Source organism: Littorina saxatilis, linkage group LG1, assembly GCF_037325665.1.
Source record: "Littorina saxatilis isolate snail1 linkage group LG1, US_GU_Lsax_2.0, whole genome shotgun sequence".
NCBI classification, from domain to species: domain Eukaryota; kingdom Metazoa; phylum Mollusca; class Gastropoda; order Littorinimorpha; family Littorinidae; genus Littorina; species Littorina saxatilis.
The window spans coordinates 47777102-47795199 of NC_090245.1; the positions used below are offsets into that span (position 1 = coordinate 47777102).

The 18098-nt window shown below is 44.0% G+C and overlaps 2 protein-coding genes across 2 annotated transcripts; both read right to left on the reverse strand.

Annotated features, from left to right (window-relative positions):
• Nucleotides 1-156: 156 nt before the first annotated feature.
• On the reverse strand, nt 157-9156 carry LOC138971933 (triple QxxK/R motif-containing protein-like). Its single transcript, XM_070344782.1, has 4 exons — nt 9018-9156; nt 7576-7665; nt 5415-5497; nt 157-4832 (listed from the first exon to the last, which is right to left on the reverse strand). Exons 2-4 carry the CDS (start codon nt 7637-7639, stop codon nt 4722-4724), a joined length of 258 nt encoding a protein of 85 aa, XP_070200883.1. The 5' UTR covers nt 7640-7665; nt 9018-9156; the 3' UTR covers nt 157-4721.
• A 624-nt stretch (nt 9157-9780) lies between these two features.
• On the reverse strand, nt 9781-18095 carry LOC138971845 (zinc finger and SCAN domain-containing protein 2-like). The gene is made up of 6 exons (XM_070344677.1): nt 17983-18095; nt 17162-17364; nt 16040-16966; nt 15552-15857; nt 12864-13869; nt 9781-10265 (listed from the first exon to the last, which is right to left on the reverse strand). Exons 2-5 carry the CDS (start codon nt 17351-17353, stop codon nt 12937-12939), a joined length of 2358 nt encoding a protein of 785 aa, XP_070200778.1. The 5' UTR covers nt 17354-17364; nt 17983-18095; the 3' UTR covers nt 9781-10265; nt 12864-12936.
• Nucleotides 18096-18098: the final 3 nt, after the last annotated feature.

Below are 18098 nucleotides of genomic sequence, written 5' to 3' on the forward strand. Positions count from 1 at the left end.
GGAGCATCGGGTAAATTCTTCCCCCTAACCCGCGGGGGGAATTTGATATAGTGAATAGTAAATAAAATCAATGAGAGAATAAATCTTTCACTGTCTGAAATCCCAAAACAGATAAGACTGCTAACGTTCCAAAATTCAGAAGCAAAACAAAACAAGAATGGTTTGTTAATGTAACTTTAATTTATAAACGTTATAAGATTTATAATGCATGTTTTGTTTTGTCACAAATTGTAAGGTTCCGTTAAATAAAACGATGGCAAGATCACACTTTCTGGATGTTTTATTGGTACATAATTGTGCAAACCTCATGTTTATTCATAACCCTGTTAATGTTGTTCACCTGGACCAGACCCTGAGTGGCTGAATGGATGTATAGAGCCCCCCCCCCCCCCCCCCCCTACCCTCACCTGACCAACCATGTATAACTCTTCTCTCCTCCCTCTGAACTGACGCAAACTGTCTGCCATGGTGAAGACTATAGAGACAACTTATTTGCTCAGTACATACATAGCTTCCGCCACTGACTTATCTACCAAGGAACATTCTAAAGTCCTTAAACTGTATCAATTAATACATGACAGTGGGACTGTAAGCATGCGTTGTATTGGGATTGTGACCATTTTAGAGTCATAAAACCATAACCATTCATACAATGCATTTGGGCTTTAACACTTTTTACCCCACCTATGTTGACCAAGGTTTTTTTTTAGCTGAGACCAGCTGTGCTGCAGCAGGTCACTCAGAATTGTAGAAACTGTGTAACAACATGCTGGAATGCAGGCGTTAGATGGACGTTACAGGAAGCAACTGAACCTAACAGTCTGAGCAGATATATCCGTACCTGGTCAGATAGAGCCATATGAGTGGGTACGGATATATCCGTACCTGGGAGACAATGAGTTAAGCATGCATTGCAGAAGGCGTGTGGTCATTAATACATTGCATTGTAGTAAAGCTACCCTCAGACTGTGATCATTTACACATTACAAGGTCTTAACCATTCACATACAACGATAGATTATAACTAACCACATCATAAAAAAGACCAGCATATAATTGGACCTAGGCCATAAGGCATAACCAAATCCACAATTGCATACTAGCCTTGTGTAGCTGCAAGTCACTATACTTAAGGTATGGAACAGTCTGGCACCACAAAGAACTAACAAAACAATACACACATAGAAAGACACTGCTGTACATCTGTCACTACTTCAGGGTCCTATTCACTTTATTGAGATAAGAAGCATTTAGATACACCATGGTCATGCTGTGAATTGCATGAGCCTCACCGTTCATCTAAATGCTTCTTGTCTCCATAAAGTGAATTAGCTTCACCATTCTTTTATACTAGCAAAGGCCAAAATCATACAGTGCATAGGGATGTATGTATAAATGTACTGAAAAAGTGCATAACCATATATTGCATAAAGGAAAATCCATTGACGCATTTGATACAATTTTAAATTATCATTCTATTTACAAAAAGGTAAATTTCAGTGTATACACTGAACACAAATTACAACCATTCACTCAAACTTTTTGCACATTGCACTCTGTCCATACACATCAGAAACATTTTGTTCATCTGTAAATGGCTAATCAACTCATAGCTGCAGTCACAGCCAAACCCAGTCACACACGTACGCTGCATAAGTTACAATATTTTCACTTCACTGTATATCGTTGTTACATCATGTTACAATTTGCTGACGATATGTGTAGTAACATGGACAAGTAAAACTGTTCTTTCTTTCTTTATTTGGTGTTTAACGTCGTTTTCAACCACGAAGGTTATATCGCGACGGGGAAAGGGGGGGAGATGGGATAGAGCCACTTGTTAATTGTTTCTTGTTCACAAAAGCACTAATAAAAAAATTGCTCCAGGGGCTTGCAACGTAGTACAATATATTACCTTAATGGGAGAATGCAAGTTTCCAGTAAGTAAAACTGTTCCATTCTAAGCCTGATAGTAATCCTCACAGCACATGCATTTAGTTTCCTATATAATAAACATACATTGCACCAGCTAATGTTTATAATCGCCAGGACAGTAGTCAGCCTTTGTGGACGTGATGTGTCAATTAATAAAAACACTGTGTTCACAATTTGCAGACTTGAGATTTCAGGAATGAATGAATGCGAAAGACAGGGCCTATTGGGAGTGAAGTGAATACATGTACATGTACATGTAATAAAACTCCAGAAAAAATTCTGTCGGTTTCGTACACGTTCTGAAAAAGCGAATACTCAAGCTTTCTACATGTGCTCCTTGTCCACATGTTTCAGACACACCCCTCGCTAGTGACTGGCCTGTAATGTCCACGTGTTTCAGACACACCCCTCACTAGTGACTGGCCTGTAATGTCCACGTGTTTCAGACACACCCCTCACTAGTGACTGGCCTATGATGTTACATGGGAAAGTTTAACTCAATAAAAGCAAGACTATTCACTCTTTCACAACCAGTACAAACCCGACAGAGTTATTTTTAAACATCAACTATTGTGTCAAAAAGACCTGTTCCCAAGACACACCCTGTATCACCAGCTTCACCCACATTGTATGAACAATGTTTAAGTTTGAGGCAAAGCATGACACACCAATCAACTGCATGTTCTTAAAGCTTGCTCTTATACATAATCTGGAATTCTGTAATAATTCATAGAACAATCAATTGCATACTGAAAACAAACTCAGCAAAAACATCACAAGTTCATAACAAAAACCAAATGAATAAAAATAGAACAGACATTAAAGGCACAGTAAGCCTCCCGTAAACCATCACAGATACTGTCAGGCTTTTACACACAGTACAACACCCTTCCATTTGAACGCTTACCGAACGGGAACATCCTAGATGCCCTACGTTTGTTTGTTTGTTTGCTTAACGCCCAGTCCACCACGAAGGGTGATATCAGGGCGGTGCTGCTTTGACATTTAACGTGCGCCACACACAAGACAGAAGTCGCAGCACAGGCTTCATGTCTCACCCAGTCACATTATTCTGACACCGGACCAACCAGTCCTAGCACTAACCCCATAATGCCAGACGCCAGGCGGAGCAGCCACTGGATTGCCAATTTTAAAGTCTTAGGTATGACCCGGCCGGGGTTCGAACCCACGACCTCCCGCTCACTGGGCGGACGCCTCACCACTAGGATACCGTGTTGCGGTTGAGATGCCCTACGTAAAGAGCGAGCAATTTTCAAAGAATTAATTTTGCGGATTGTCTCCTCACACAATCAGACCGTGGTGCGTTTTGGCGCTAGACCTAACTTTTAAAATCTAAATAATAAATTGACAGCTTGTTACACAAACATTCTTAAATCATAAAAGAATACTTTTTTCATCAAGACAACATCAGTACAATTCGAAGTTTTGAAAGCAGGGTCACGCAAGGTCGTGGTTCTCGTAGCAAATGACGGTTTATGCCTATCGCCTGTTCCTCTGAACAGTCAAAAGCTATCGCTAGAGTTCTTGTGAACCACAGCCGTTTGTTTCGTGCATAGTCAGAGGTACATAATACGGGCGGGGATGTAGCTCAGTCGGTAGCGCGCTGGATTTGTATCCAGTTGGCCGCTGTCAGCGTGAGTTCGTCCCCACGTTCGGCGAGAGATTTATTTCTCAGAGTCAACTTTGTGTGCAGACTCTCCTCGGTGTCCGAACACCTCCGTGTGTACACGCAAGCACAAGACCAAGTGCGCACGGAAAAGATCCTGTAATCCATGTCAGAGTTCGGTGGGTTATAGAAACACGAAAATACCCAGCATGCTTCCTCCGAAAGCGGCGTATGGCTGCCTAAGTGGCGGGGTAAAAACGGTCATACACGTAAAATTCCACTCGTGCAAAAACATGAGTGTACGTGGGAGTTTCAGCCCACGAACGCAGAAGAAGAAGAGGTACATAATAACATGCTATTGCAGATAAGCTCACAGCGAATTACAAACTGACGACAACATTGTGAAAAAGGGAAACTGGATCACACGGGTTCACAATGGCTCAGGGGTAAGATAAACCACGCAAAAATTAATTCTTTGAAAATTGCTCGCTCTTTACGGAGGGCACCTAGGATGTTCTCAAGCAGTGAGTGTTTAAATGAAAGGGTGTTTGTACTGTGTGTAAAAGCCTAACAGTATCTGTGATGGTTTACGGGAGGCTTACTGTGCCTTTAACAGTTGCAAATATTAGAAAGAGGCCAAATCGTTCCACCCTCAATCTAAAATAAAGCTCATCATACAACATTACTGGGACAAGTCCACGCTGTACGTGACAAGACAGTGTGTACAGAGAACAATGTAAGTATAACCTGCCTGGTCGGGGGTATATATCTGCCAACTGTGTCCTTGTGCACCGAAACGAACACATAAAAATCAAAAAATCTCTTTTCAAACTATGTTAAAAGACACATGACAATTGCACATCTGCACACATTTTTGGATTGACACAAATCACAATTTAAAAAAGTGATATATATCTGGGAGGGGGGGGGGGGGGTGGTATTAAAATTCATCATGATAACTATTTTCTAGGTGTTTACATTTATCAGAGCCTTCTAGTCTTCTCTGAATACACTGCTCACACACACATGCATGTCCCCACCCCCCACCCCCCAATTCATGTTTTTTGTTGATCAAAGATAGACAGAAATGTTGCCAAAAAGAATACGAAGTAAAAAAAATGCATCCATTCAGATTCCATAGGCATGGTGGTGGGTCAGTTCAGGTGGGTGTCTGTTCACTGGGCCGTGACGTGTCCCCAATGTACCAGTAGAGAAAACCGTAGAGTCCCCCCAACAGCGCCAGCAACACTGCCAGCACACCCAACACCCCCTGTAAGTGTTAACATACGTATCATCACTACAATACACATCTTTGTCATCGTTTACACAAGTTTTCATTCATACTGGATAATAACAAAACACAATGTTCATTATTATGTGACACTTCTAAGTAGTGTACGGTTTTGAGCTTCAGTTAAAACGTGGATTGTCAAAGTCAAAGCCAATCAGGCTGTTTGTTTGATCTGCGGAACCGAGATTTGGCTTTGGGTCCGTGTTTCCGAAAACAACAATTCGTAGGTGAAATCGTAGGACCTCGTAAGTGACTTTGTGCCAAAAGTCACTTACGGTGTCCCACGATTTCACCGACGAATTGTAAACAATTATTCTGAATAGGCATGCTGCAAAACACAATAGAGGGTGTTTTTTTTCTTTAAAACGACAGAGCAAAGTTAACCAGTAATGAATTTTGTATTTACTGTTTGTTCTTGTTAATTATTTAACCATCACTAATTTGTCAAAATTGAGTTATTTTCATTGGTATTTTTCCATGCTGTCTATAGGTGAGTTATGCAAGTTTAAAGTGCACAACACAAACACAAATTTATATGAACACACCCACACACACACTGACCATAATGCCAAGTTCTGACTGTTCATCCGCGGCTCGTTTCCGAGCTTTGACATCTTTCTTGGATTTCTTCCAGTCCTGCTTGCCTGAAAACACACACATCAACTCTTAGTCTTCCTCAAAATAAGACCAGCAAGCATAGAATAAAGACTAAAATTCCAGGAAATGTTCAGAAAAACTCTCAGATAGACTCATACTAAGAGAAATCTACTTCATTGCAAACCAGTTCAAGTGCATCATAGGAGTTTTTTGTGTGGTCAGTTTAAGTCTGTATGATTTGTGTTTTTAAAGGGATACGCGGCATTTGACCAAAAACATGACAGTGCTCTAATATTTTCTGGGCAAGATATAGACACCATCCACATTAATTTAGTGCAAAAAAAAGTAGGGACAACGTTTTAGTTTTTTTGCTATGAGGCCCTCTTTTCGGCAGTTTCTGAACATTTTGACCAAACCAGTGGTTATATGATATGCATGGTGTTCAGCAGTCATTAGTGAATGGGTACTTTTTTTGTATTGTGGTAGGTAGAATATGCTTTTTAGTAACAAAATATGTCAATTGACACAAAAAATTAAAGTAAACTCAAACCGATAACGACATCCTGTGTTGAAATAATTACAAAAATCAGCGAATCTTGTTGTTCAAACAACCATAATGACAAAAGAAAATATGACAGCACTCTGATTTTCTTGCAGCAGGATATTTGATATCTTACCTTCAAAATAAACACAAGAAAACTGTAGGTCAACGTGCTTTTTTTCGAGTGGCAGCATCTTTTATACCCCTACCCCCTACTTTTTGGAATAAAAATCATAGGTATTATAAGGAATATGCGAGTGCTCTAATATTTTCTGGGCAAGATATAGACACTATTCACATTCATTTAATGTAAAAAAGAATAGGGTTACCATTTTAGTTTGGTTTTTTTGCTTTCAGGCCCTTATTTTAGCAATTTTGTGCGAATTTTGGGCAAAACGGTGGTTACATGAAAAATGCATGGTGTTCAGCAGTCTTTAGGGAATGAGTATTTCTTTTTTGATTGTGGTACAGAGAATGCTTTTACTACTGTAAAACTTTTAGTAATCAGATGTGTCAATAAAAAAAAAAATCAAAGGTAGACTCAGATGCTGCGTAACCCTTTAAAAAACATATTTTTCAACTTCAATCACTCACACACACACACACACACACACACACACACACACACACACACACACACACACACACACACACACACACACACACAAACACAGTACAGGGATGTTGCTACAAATTCATACCTATAAGACAAATGTCCCGAGTTCTTCAGCATCAATAGGACATTTGACCGCTTTCAGAAAGTGTAATAGGACATTATGAATTTGCGCCAAACAGCTTATAACACATTCCATGGAATTGTTCCAAAGTCATGCGCCCACACACACAGGCACACACACACCCACGCGCGCGCGCTGTAGAACACACACATAATATAGTAAATACATCAACACAGTGTGCGTATAATGTTGTATTTGTTTAGTTTCAAAGAAACCACAAAAAAGAAACCAACATGAACAACTTTAGAGCTCTTACTTTGATTACAAACTGCATGATTTGGATAAAAATTGAAAAACAAAATGATCGGTTTGATCTAATGCTGATCTTTTGCAGGCTTTAGTTTTTTTTTCAGCGGCATAATTCAGTGCTTCGTCTCGTATCGAAAACAAAAGCAGACGACAAATTTAGTCAGTTGGAGTTGTCTCCCGTACTCCTGTAGCATGCACTGATCTAAAAATAATCCACTATTTTTAGATCAGTGCGCTGCACCGAGACGGTTATACCCAAACGGCGCATACCGCAAACGGTTCGGGAATTCCCGACAAAAGAAAAGATCCGCACGCGGCACTGGCAACTTCAGTGTCAGCTGAACACGAGAGCGTTCGGTCTTTTAGAAGATTTGTATCTTGAAATGAAAATTAACGAATATCGCGCTGTCCGAAGGAATGGAGTACATATCGGACAATGACCACCCTCAGGCTAAAACGATAGGACATCTGATCGACATGCGGCAATGTGAATCGGACATTTGGGGATTTTCATCGTTATATGTCCGATGCCTGACGCCATCCCTGCACACACAAACACACACACAACACTGTGGTATCATGCGACATGCAGTCATACCAATTTGTTTGCGATGTTGCTCCATTGGCGTGTTGCCTGTTGCAGCTGCATCTTTCCTCGTCATCTTGCCAGTCTGTCAGGAACTCCACACTGCACATCATGAAAATATAATGGTGATGACTGATGATGACACAACAACCCTTCACTTTTGACATGCAGTGACAACTTAACCTGTTCGCTGCCAGGAGATGTTTATCTACAGAGCATTACCTGAATTGACAACTTAATTAATTACAGTGTACGTGCCCTTGATGTATACATGAATACACCACACACCCGCACGTTGTTGCTTTTCTTCTTCTTCTGTTGTTGCTTATTATACGGTTTGTTGTCTGATACAGCAAGTTACCCAGGACCACAGCTGACGCCCTGTAGCAGTGAAAGGGTTAAAGTGACAGCAGGAAGCAACCGGCCGTGCATAAGACTGACTCTGCTTATTTCAATTTTCACTGACATGTGTCATGCAATGCTCGTTCAATAAAGCATTAAAGGGACACCAAATAAACAATTTAAAGTGGAACCCCCTTGTAAGACCCAAATTTTCCACCACATGGCCCATTCCTTAACGTGGTGTGGTGGTTTGCGTGTCTCGGTGACCCTAAGAGCTATGCCAGCGGGAGTGTAAACTCCTGGCAGGGCTTCCCAAGCTGGACAGGCCGAAGGGTAGAGGCCAGACTAATATGGACCAACCTTGTGCTCACAGGGCAGGTCCTTGGGCCATGAGCTAAGGGTGAGGTAACCCTGACAGAAACCTCGAGTGCTGAAGACGTATGTGTTGGGCCGCACGGCGCACTCCAACAAACCACAACACTACGCATCAACTGCCATTATGACACTTGGAAACAGACCCAAATTTAAAACTCGCTCCTTTTTCAGATTTCCTGTTCATAACCTCTGTATATTTACCTTCATTTTAAGACTCCCTTCTTTTTAAGACCTGATTTTCACAGATTATTAGAGGTCTTAAAAGGGGGGTTCCACTGTTCACACTTTTTTTCAGATTCCAAGCTCCGTCTTGCTATCTACCAGTATAAGGCCCCCTAAAAGTTGTATGTTACTGGTAACATGGCTACAAAAAATAGGGTAGGTAGGTAGGGAAATTTGTGTTTTTTTGGGGGGGTCAGGGTAGAAAATAACTATACAGTGACCCAAAGAGACTGGACCTACTATACAAAGAGAAAGACAACACATTACAAAACAAATGAGACAAAAGGGATGCGGGGTTATCCCCCTTGTGTCGTCTGCCTTCTGTTTTGACGCTTTTTTTTTTTTACAAATGCAATAAAAAAAATAGTCTAGGGTCGGCAGGAAAAAACTAGGAAGGGTCGGGTGACCAGAAACATACTTTTTTTGTGTGGCCTAAGTCACTAAGTGGTTGTGACGACTCTTGGTTCGTGTGCAAGTTGCAAAAGCAATGCACGTGCAAAGTATCCGTTGTTTACCTTCTGAAGTCAGCGCCACCCGATGTCATGCAAGCAGGAGAGAGTCACACGCAACGGCCTAGCATAGATACAACACAACGATGCACGGGATCAGTCAACACTCGCCTCAGCTTGCCATGTTGTCAAAATTGTAGGGGATTGCACTCTGCACACGCCACAAATGCATAAGCTCCCCTGGCAACCAACACTGCTCCGTTCCAGTGTTTGATACACCCCCCCCTACCCCCCCCCCCCCCTTTATGTGTATGTGAAGGGTGGGTTTTTTTCTGCGGGGGGTGTGGGGAGGTGTATGTGTTGTAAGTTGGGATTGGGTGGGATTGAGTGGTTTTTTTCTGCGGGGTGTGGGGTGTGGGGGAGGTGTATGTGTTGTAAGTTGGGATTGGGTGGGATTGAGTGTTTTTTTTCTGCGGGGGGGGGGGGGGGGGGGGGGGGGGGGGGGGTGTGGGAGGTGTATGTGTTGTAAGTTGGGATTGGGTGGGATTGAGTGGTTTTTTTCTGCGGGGGGGGGAGTGGGGAGGTGTATGTGTTGTAAGTTGGGATTGGGTGGGATTGAGTGGGTTTTTTCTGCGGGGGGGTGTGGGGAGGTGTATGTGTTGTAAGTTGGGATTAGGTGGGATTGAGGGGGTCAGAGTGTTACAGAAGTTTCAAATGGCTGTCTCTTACACACACACACACACACATACACACATACACAGTGTTGATGATGGTCTTTAATATAATCCGTGACCACATGCACTCATAGTGACACACACACACACACACACACACACACACACACACACACACACACACACACAGATGTCCAAACCCAGACACACAGTTTACCTATATCTGTATTTTGTTACAACATTTGCACATTAATTTTGTACAGTGAATTTTTTTAAATCATGCAAAATCAAATGAAGATCAAAACATTTTGCCTCTTTTAGTTTTTTTATCAGCATAGATAGTTCATAGCAAAAAATGTGTGATCTCAACAATTTTCTCATTTTTACATTTAGTTCAGTTTTGGAGCAGCTTTGATTCATGTAACTATTTTCAAATCTGTAGTAATTTCTATTGTGCCATTACCAAGCTAAAGTCTTTCAAAGACATAGAAGTGTACATGGTGCTTGATAAAAGACCCCATTTTCAAGCACATGCAAAAGTAACATGTTTTGAAACATCATAATTTATAACAATCATAATGATATAATAACGTCATCTCTGCAAGTGATACCAGTTGAAGTGGGTTTTTTTATCGGTGACCTGAAACATTAACAAAAACGGTTTGATCATTTTGTTGGGTTTATTCCTCGTACAAACACACCATACATCTCTGTACACAACTGAGCTAACACAAAGTTACAGACACATGTGGTACACCTTCAGTTATAAACACACCAAACATCTTTGTACACATCTCTGCTAACACAAAATTATAGACACATGGGACTTTTTGCATGTGAACATACACACATGCATTGTAAAAAATGTCAGATCAGCTTCCATTAAAACATGCACAACCGTTGAGAGACAGCTTTCATGTTAAGTACATTTATCTACACTGAACAAGTGAATGCCCTCAGCTGTGCACCTTTATAACATTAAACAAAATACCATCTAATCTGAAATTTAGCACACACACGCACGCACACACACACACATCAACACACGCAGATCCTGTCATTCTTCTAGAAGTACTGAACCAGAGCAAGAAACTTAGTTAATAATCATACAGCCTGCTCAACAGCACAGTCCTTCTGTAATAAAGCATAAAGTACCCCTCTCTTTTTCACAGTGATAATGTCTCACTACAGCACCCTGCTTTGTGTATCAAGCATCAGGTACTATCTAACTTCTATCACACCTGTGCAGTTTGTGTGTGTGTGTTATTGTTAATCAAAGCAATTTATGGCACAATGAGTATAGTACTAAAAAGAGCTGGCACCCCAAAATGTAATGCCTGTCACTCTGAGATTGCTGCAAATATAATTCTATCAAATCTGTAACTCCTGGAACAGACCACAGCCGACAAGACAACAAAGGGAAGACAACCAGGAAGACAGACACCAGTGTGCAGGCAGTATGTACAATCAACACACCCAGCCCTTCTTCTTTACACAGTATACACATGGACATGTAGACATCAGGGCTGATGTGCACAAGAAAGTTACCAACCTGTTGTGAACCTAACACACTGTCAAATTGGGTTGAAATTGTTGTTTGATTGTGATCATAGTTGGTTCCAACTCAGTTGGTAACTTTTTTCATGCACAGCAGCCATGAACATCAAGCATTTTGCAATCAATGTAAGATTGCATATTGCATCAAAGAAAGCAAACAAACTGTCGATTCTGTTTTGGATTTGGATGCATGGGAAGGCATACAAAATAAAAAAAGGAAAACTGCAAGGCTTTTGAACTGCCTCAAGACATGGTCACATTCACACAGTGGAGGGCCAACAGAATGATTTCAACAGTACCATGACAGAAACCATCCATCCCCCCACATGCCACGCACATGTCAAGTACCAGAGATTCATCATGCACAACTCATACGCTTCACAATCATTAATGCTGAAATGAAGGAAAGAGCAGGCGACAGTTCCACAGTCCGTGAATGAAAGCCATGATGATCAATCAATCAATGAGGCTTATATCGCGCATATTCCGTGGGTACAGTTCTAGGCGCTCTGCAGTGATGCCGTGTGAGATGAAATTTTATACGGCCAGTAGATTGCAGCCATTTCGGCGCATATTTACCTTTCGCGGCCTATTATTCCAAGTCACACGGGTATAGGTAGACAATTATTAACTGTGCCTAAGCAATTTTGCCAGGAAAGACCCTTTTGTCAATCGTGGGATCTTTAAAGTGCACACCCAATGTAGTGTACACGGGGGGAGGGTTCGGACACCGAAGAGAGTCTGCACACAAAGTTGACTCTGAAATAAATTTCCGCCGAACCTGGGATCGAACTCACGCTGACAGCGGCCAACTGAATACAAATCCAGCGCGCTACCAACTGACCTATATCCCCGCTGTCTTGGTTTCCATCATCTCCAACAATGCATTCATACAGCCAGTCAAACCTTTTCCAACATGCACCAAACACATCTGACAGAAATACCCTGGATCCGGATGGTATTGCTATTTGGTATAAGAATTGGTATCATATCGTCTTGTGAGGTTACCCTCATGGAAATTCGGGCTGCTTTCTCACTGGGGAAAGCGAGCTGCCATACAATATGGTGCTACCAAATTTTTTCTTCGTTTTATTCCTGCATGCATGTTTTCTTGTTTCCAAGCCATGAGACTTTCGCTGTGAACTTGGGATCTTTATCGCGCACGTGTGAGCACACGGGGTTGTTCGATCAATGACAAGAGTCTGCACAAAGTTGACCCTAAGAAATAAATCCCTTGCCGAACCCACGCCGATAGCAACAATAGGTTTCAAGCAAGCACCGCTACCAACCAAGCTATCTCCCCGCCCTGATGCTCATAGTCCAGACGCTGAACCCTTCAATTGACAGTGTGCACACACACTCCACTATATGTGGTACCTTCAAGTTCTAAAACGGGACACAAAATGCTCACACTGACTCCACCACATGGGACCTTCAAATTCAACCATGGCAGAAAATGCTCACATGGCCGGCCTCCTGAAAGCTAAGCCGACACACTTCACTAACCACTGGATCAAACAAAGCGTTCAGATCAGTAGGGGTACCCATTGTCAAACCTTTCCAAAATGTTCTGGATTCTTTAATTTTGAAACATCAGCAGTCTACTTCTGTTGGTTTTTCCCCTCACCTTTTCAAAAGCTAGAGGATTCAATCATACACTGCTAACAACCTTGCTACTCACTCAGCACCTCTTGTTCCACTCTAACATTATCCTCTTCTTGGTCCTGGCCCAGTGATGAAACGTGGTGTTGAAGTTAGCTGTACAGTGCAAACAAGCCTGCACTCAGTGCCTCTTGTTCCATTTTGATCCTGTTCTCTTTGTGGGTCTTCTTGTGTCGACTGAGAGCGTCACATCGGGCAAAGGACGCCCCGCACAACTCGCACTCGTACGGCCGCTGACCCGTGTGAACTCGCTCGTGGTTGATGAGCGCCCCCTTGTGTGTGAAGGCGGCGGTGCACTGGTCACACTTAAAGGGGCGCTCCCCGGAGTGCGTGCGCTGGTGTCGCAGCAGGTTGCTTGCACTGGCAAAGCTGGCCGTGCACTCCATGCAGGAGAAAGGGCGGTGGCCGCAGTGCTTCCGCAGGTGAATCTTCAATGACGGAGGTCGAGCGAATGCACTGCCGCACACACCGCATACAAACGGCCGCTTGGCTGACGGCTGGGTCATGGGATCGGGTCTGAATACAGACAGATGGCTTTTGTTTTCAGCACCCCTCTCCACCTCCCCATTCTCTATGCCTTGAAGCCCAGAGGTGTTTGTGGCGCAGTCCCTGTCACAGGGCTCTCTCTTGATCTCTTGGCCCCCCAGTGGAGCGTGAGAGGGAGGGAAGAGGTGTGTGTTGACACCATTACTGACGTAGGGTGCAGCTTTGAGGGGCTGAAGCTGTGTGTGTGAGAAGGGCGGCCCTGCCAGGTGTCCCCCAAGGAGGGCCAACGCCCTGTTGTGCTGCTGGTGGGGCAGCCCCGGCCAGACGGGGGCCAGCGAGGAAGACAGGGAGGCCACGTCCCTCACGTCCACTCTCTGGCTGGGCGCTAGGGGCACGGTGGGAGCAGGGTTCGAGCCCTGCCTGGAGTGTAGGTTCATGTGTGCTGTGCTCTCACTCTCTGTGGCGAAGTACAGCGAACAGATGCCACACCGATACGGCGCTCTCATATCGTGCTGGGAGGAATCGCTTCCTTTGGACACCTGCAAAACAGTTAAATCTACAACACATCACATAGCTATTAAATACAATTCATGGAAATCAATGTACTGGTGGCACACAACAGTGAGCAGATTACAGACCTGTTTACCCTAAACCCGAGGCAAGAGTACTTTCCAAAAAAGTTGAGTGTATTTTTCAAAAAGTTGGTGTACTTTGCAAGCAAAGCCATATATGCGCTAGGGAAAATGTACGCGTGGGTGCAAACGTGTTTGTGTAAGAATTGCATGTCTTGTGAACACCTTCAGAATTTAACTCCTTCCAATACAACAGGGATAAAACAATTGTATTTACCTGTCAGTTTGTAGCATTATAACCAGTGTCTTCCAAACAGATTGATAATGAAAAGATGAACTTGCCACTGACAGCTGCATCTGTTCAGTCTTCTCCCCTTTGGCTTTGCTCAAAAGTTAATCTTGTTGTCTTCATACTTGTGTTACTCTCACAAAAGTGGTTGACAGTGGCAAGTTCATTTTTACAATCATCTCTGAAAACATTGCTTCAGCACGGACTACAGGCTTTTCTTCTGGCAGGATTTGCTTTGCGGGAATGAACTTCATAATTCCTTGGCAGCTGTCAGCGGATTTCTTTGCAGCAACATTGTCCATGTGAGTTTTGGAACTACAGTGTCGTTCGATGTCATATTTCCCGGCATCAGTGGGCAACGGAGAAATCCGATTCACAATACTTGCAGTGTGCATGACTTTTTCCCATTCCCGGCATCAGTGGGCAACGGAGAAATCCGATTTACAATACTTGCAGTGTGCATGACTTTTTCCCAAAGAAGACTCTACAATTCCTGGCTCTTTCTTGTATTTCTCCAAGAAAATCTGCCGTTTCTGCTGTTTAGACTTGGTACAGTCATCCGAAACTGGCACATTTTTCCGCTTCATTTTGCCACGATTGTCCAGACGATCGCATGTGCCAACAACTGAACGAGGTTTCTACAGCTGAAGATTCGCTGTCATGGTTATCTCCCTTAGACCGAAACCGGTATCAGTTGTACCATCCCGTAATCAGCACTGGGCCACGATTGTCCAGACGATCGCACGTGCCAACAACTGAACGAGGTTTCCACAGCTGAAGATTCGCTGTCATGGTTATCTCCCTTAGACCGAAACCGGTATCAGTTGTACCATCCCGTAATCAGCACACCAACACCGGAAAACGTATTCTAGACTTTTTCTTATGCGTATTTTGTGCGTGTGTCGCGTATTATGCGTACTGATAAAAATTTGGCGTACAAAATACGCCCAAATCGTACTGGTAAACAGGTCTGAGATTATGTGAGAATTTAACCAGGAACTCTGGAATTGGAATTTTACAGAGCTCTTGCACTCCTTTTCCTGTGAGACTTTTCATGTATACATAAAACATACCCTCGTGGTATACAAAGACACAACTAATAGTTCCATACTGTACAATGTGTGAATGGTGGTTCAACATCAGCCATCTTCTTCTTGCAATTCCCCTCAGCTTGTGTCGAGTCACCCCCCCCCCCCCCTCCCTCCCCCACACCCCAAGGCCTGCGCGCCTTACCTGTGCCCCTTCGTCACCCATGTTGTGATTATCCCTCAGGCAGCCTGTGTGATGCCCTGGGCTGCACAACCCCCCCCCCCCCACACACACACACACACACACAGACACCCCTTGGCCTGCGCCTTACCTGTGCCCCTTCGTCACCCATGTTGTGTTTGTCCCTCAGGTGTCTGGTCAGGTAGTCAGCCTCCAGGAAGCCCTTGCCACACTGAGCACACTCGAACACCTGGATGTCGTGCACGTCCAGCAGGTGACGATTCAGCTCTGCCTTGGCGGGGAACCACATCAGACACTCGACGCACTTGACCGGTTCCCCGCGCAGGTGAATCTTGCTGTGGCGCTTCATGTGGTCACGGCGCGTGAACAGCTTGCTGCAGTGGGGACACGCGTGGTACTGCGCTGGGGGCTGGGTCTGGCTGGAATCTTTGTCTGCCTGCACAGTGCAAAACTGCTTACTGTCTTTGTGATAAATCAACCTAATCAGGTCGCTTGGCTGACTTTTTATAATAATGATAAAAGATATTATAATGATACAGGCACAGCCAAATTAGACGAAGCAAAATGACCAAAGAAAGCTACACCAGAAGAGAGAAAGATAAGAAGAGAGAGACGTACCATGGCAGAGTGAAAGTGTGAGCGCTGAGTCCTGAGGTGGCGACTGAGGTGGTCCACACGAGTAAAACTTGCGTCACACTCCGGACACTTGTAGGGCTTGACCACTGGACCCCCGCTGCTGTTCCCTTCACCTCCCACATGACCGCTGTTTAGTTCACCTCCCAGGTGACTGCTGTTTAGTTCACCTCCCAGGTGACTGCTGTTTAGTTCACCTCCCAGGTGACCGCTGTTTAGTTCACCTCCCAGGCGACCACTGTTTCGTTCACCTCCCACATGACCGCTGATCGGTTCACCTCCCACGTGACCACTGCCATTTTTATCACCCCCACTGCTGCTGCTCCCTCCCTGCTGCCCTGGGTGGGACACACTGCTGGCACCGCTTGCTTGCTGAATATTACTGGGTCTTCCAGGCTCGCCAGTGACTGTCCCAGCCAGACTGGCGGCTGTGTATGAGCTTAGGCCTACAGTGTTGCAGAGGGTTACAGGGTGTGACAGTCTGTACGCGCCATTGCTGACTGCAGGGTGGTGGAGAGCGGGAGGTCTGTACGCACTGCCATTGTTCCCTAGGCTGTTGTGCATCAGAGCACTGGCTGTATGTGTGTACACGGCACTGCTCCCTGCATGCTGAGTGATGCCATGAGGCGGATAGTACGGTCTGTCTGTCACACTGGGTGGGGCGGGATAGACGCCAGGGTACATGAACCTCTGGTCTGTGACGCTGGTGGCAGGGTGGCTGTAGCCAGTCGAGGGGTCAGAGAGGCCAGGTGAGGGGTTCAGGTGGCCGAAATCGCGGGGACTGTACTGACAGCCACTGTCCACCTTGCCCAGGGACGGAGGTGGGTAATTTGCTATCGGTGCTGAGCCTCTTTCCTGCTGCTGTGTCCTGGCGTCTGTGAACATTTGCTGATCCTGATAATTTGCCAACGTCTGTAAACAAAAAAGTTCTCATAACTAGCTGAGCATAATCATTATCATCTGGTACTTATTCGATGTGAAAAGTATACTAAAGGAGATAAGGTCAACAAGAAGGGGAATAATTCAACATTTACTGTGCATGTGGTTTATTCAAGGAATTTTTAAGTTTTCACAGACAGAGAAAAGCATCAAAAAGCTGGAGCTGACCTGCTGACCCAGAGGTGTGTGGGGGGATGGCAACACTCCTGTAGCAGCCCTGCCCCTCCCACCATCCTTCATGGGCTGAAAGTGGACAGGGAGGTCATTAAGGTCTGTGTCTTCAGTTATTTTCCTGTCAGCATTATGAATCGCTGCAGCCTCGTCTGGAATCCCTCTTGCTGTGTGCTGCATGCTCTCCATTCTCACCAACTCTGTAACAGGCATCAACAGCACATATAATTCCTGCATTTGTTATGTCTCTTCATCAGCACAGCAAATTGAGTAACTGGGTTGCCTAAAAACACAACAGAATTTCAAGATTGCAAAAAATTATGTCCACAGAATCGCTTCACTGCTTGTCTGCCAATCTGGACATCAACATATGTTGCAAAGCATGATCAAAGTTCATCTGGGTAAGATGACTTTGTAGACAACCTAAATTGTAAAAATTCAGAAGTCTGCCAAGTAAAATTTCTGCATTTTTGACTGATATTGTGATAACTTCAAGCACTTTCCATGATCGAGCTATAAAAAGGTGCTTCAAAGAGAAACACATAAGGACTTCATACTGAAACAATATTCATCACAGAGACACACAGAGACAGCGTGCGAGAGAGACACAGACAGAAACTGAGAGAGAAGGAGAGCGCGTACTAAAATCTAATAAAAAATAATTTTTCAGTGCCTTTGCTTTCTATTTCTATTCATATTGTTCAGTTGAACGCTGATGAGATCCATACAGTGTTTTCCTCCTCTTTGCGTTGTTCACAAGGTACTGTTATGACAAGGAACAATAATACAACCAATAAACGAAACAATCAACAACATACGTGTGGGTGACACAGGAGAGATTTTGTGCAGTCTTTTTCACCGGCTACCCCCTGTGAAGCAGAAGAAATGTCGGCCAGACAGCGCAAACTTCAACGGGACGCAACTCTCGCACCAC